General features: G+C 49.3%; 1 protein-coding gene across 1 annotated transcript in view; it reads right to left on the reverse strand.

Annotated features, from left to right (window-relative positions):
- Positions 1–1,084: 1,084 nt before the first annotated feature.
- Positions 1,085–1,919, reverse strand: part of LOC103251842 (JRK like) — a 1,735-nt gene continuing 900 nt past the window's right edge. The window contains exon 2 of the mRNA XM_008050463.1: positions 1,085–1,917. Coding sequence (XP_008048654.1) covers positions 1,163–1,917 — 755 coding nt within the window. The 3' untranslated portion in view covers positions 1,085–1,162. The remainder of the gene's footprint in view (positions 1,918–1,919) is intronic.

Raw genomic sequence — 1,919 nt, forward strand, 5'->3', positions numbered from 1 at the left:
GCTGGGAGTGGCCACTGCACTCCAGTCTGGGTGACAGAGTGACTCCAACTCAAAAAAAAATAAATAAATAAAATAAATGAAATTCTTTAGTGTCTGGCACTTTCCACAATTATTTCTGCTTTCTTCATAAAACAGGACACAAACATGACTGATTAAAAATAATAGAAATTTTATTCTTTTCATTTCTTCTTTTCTTATCAAATAAAAGGGCCAGCTATGACAAAAGTTTCAAATTATAGATAACACTTCCAAGTATGCAGTAAAAATACTAACAAACAATAAATTTCAAATTCCCAATGTTGTTCCTCTAAATATAACGTGGGAGCTCATATCATCACATGTAACACTTCAGAACCTGTACTATAATTAGACGAATAAATAATAAACCTATACTGTTACCCAATTCATAATTTAAAAAATTAAAACAAGTCTATGTATTCCCTTTATATAAATAACCCAGAGTTTCTGAAATTTTTAATTTTCAGTTGCCTACAAAAGAACTAATCAGAATGACTTTTTAAATATGAGCCCTCCAAAAGTTTCTCACTCATTTAGCAATCACTTGCCATACTTACTTCACTTTCAGAAACACCTCACCCTCTTGCAATCCACAGAAACCTAAGAGAACAGAATTAATTTCTAAGTTATTTTTACAGTTCGTAAATTGTTATTTCCCCATCATTGGATTTCATTTTAGAATTACAGATCATCCTGAAATCTAACAATATAGATCTCTTTCACCTTGTCAGCCTATACAGATAACCAGAACAAGCAACCATTTAGGATGGTCAGCACAAGAAAAGATTACCATGGCAGCCCTCATAAATCAAGCGAGGGATTTCAGAAAGTGCTCAGTTTGTCCACGGTTACCTTTGACTCTGGCTAGAAAATTTAGGAAACGTCAGCGGTATGCCACGATGACAGAGGGGTAACTGCAGATTCATAAAAATGAATGCGTGCGTGTAAGGTGTCGCTCTAAAGACTCCGCTTCCCCTGATCTGCACAAACAAAGGGGGAAAGCGCGCCACCCTCAAAACCCCCCAACCCCCCCCTCCCCGCGTCTCTGCGCCTGGGAAGTCAGAACACAAAGCAAGTGGATGGAGCCGCACCGCCAAGCGGTCCCGTGTCACAACTGCCAGAACCGGGCAAAACCGAAGCGCCGTTACTGGCTCGAGTTTGTCATCTTCTGCTTATTCCTGATGGTGGCTCGAAGCTTCCGGATGACCAGCTTATCGGGCAGGATCATATCGCCTTGCTGCTCCAGATAATCCAGCAAATTCTCAGTCCACCGGAGCGCAGCGGCATGGTTGAGGTGTCTCTCCGGAATGAGCTCCACCTCCTCGTCCTCGTCCCCGCTGGACTCGTCCGTCTGGCCCTGGGCTCTTCGGATGATCTCGCTGTCGGTCAGCACCTCGTAGCCGGGCTCGGAGCTGTCCACCTCGAGCCACTTTTCCACGCCCTCCGTGGTCACGTGCTCCAGCCCCTTGGTGTGCTGCAGAAGGGCGGCCACGGTGGCCACGGAGACGTCTTCCTGGTCCGGGTCCAGGCCCTCCTTCTCCTCCGGCACGGGGAGGATCTTCCTCCACGCCCGGCTGATGGTCCCCGGCCTCACCAGGCTCCAGGCCGCCGCGACCTCGTAGAGGGCATCCAGCAGCGTGAGCCGCTTCCAGAAGGCGCGCAGGTCGTTGCCCTCCTCCAGGTTGTTGCGCAGGAGGCCCACGCGGTAGTTCCTCTTCAAGGCGGCCACGACGCCCTGGTCCGAGGGCTGGATCAGCGCGGCCACGCTGGGCGGCAGGTACTTGGCGAAGATCTGGCCGTCGTCCGAGCGCAGGACGTTCTCGTTGGGGTGCGTGGGCGAGTTGTCCAGCAGCAGCACCGCCTTCTCCGGCAGGCCCCGCGCGCGCAGGGACTCCCGCACC

Source organism: Carlito syrichta, unplaced genomic scaffold (assembly GCF_000164805.1).
Source record: "Carlito syrichta isolate Samal-C Ts95f unplaced genomic scaffold, Tarsius_syrichta-2.0.1 Scaffold147148, whole genome shotgun sequence".
Classification (NCBI taxonomy): domain Eukaryota; kingdom Metazoa; phylum Chordata; class Mammalia; order Primates; family Tarsiidae; genus Carlito; species Carlito syrichta.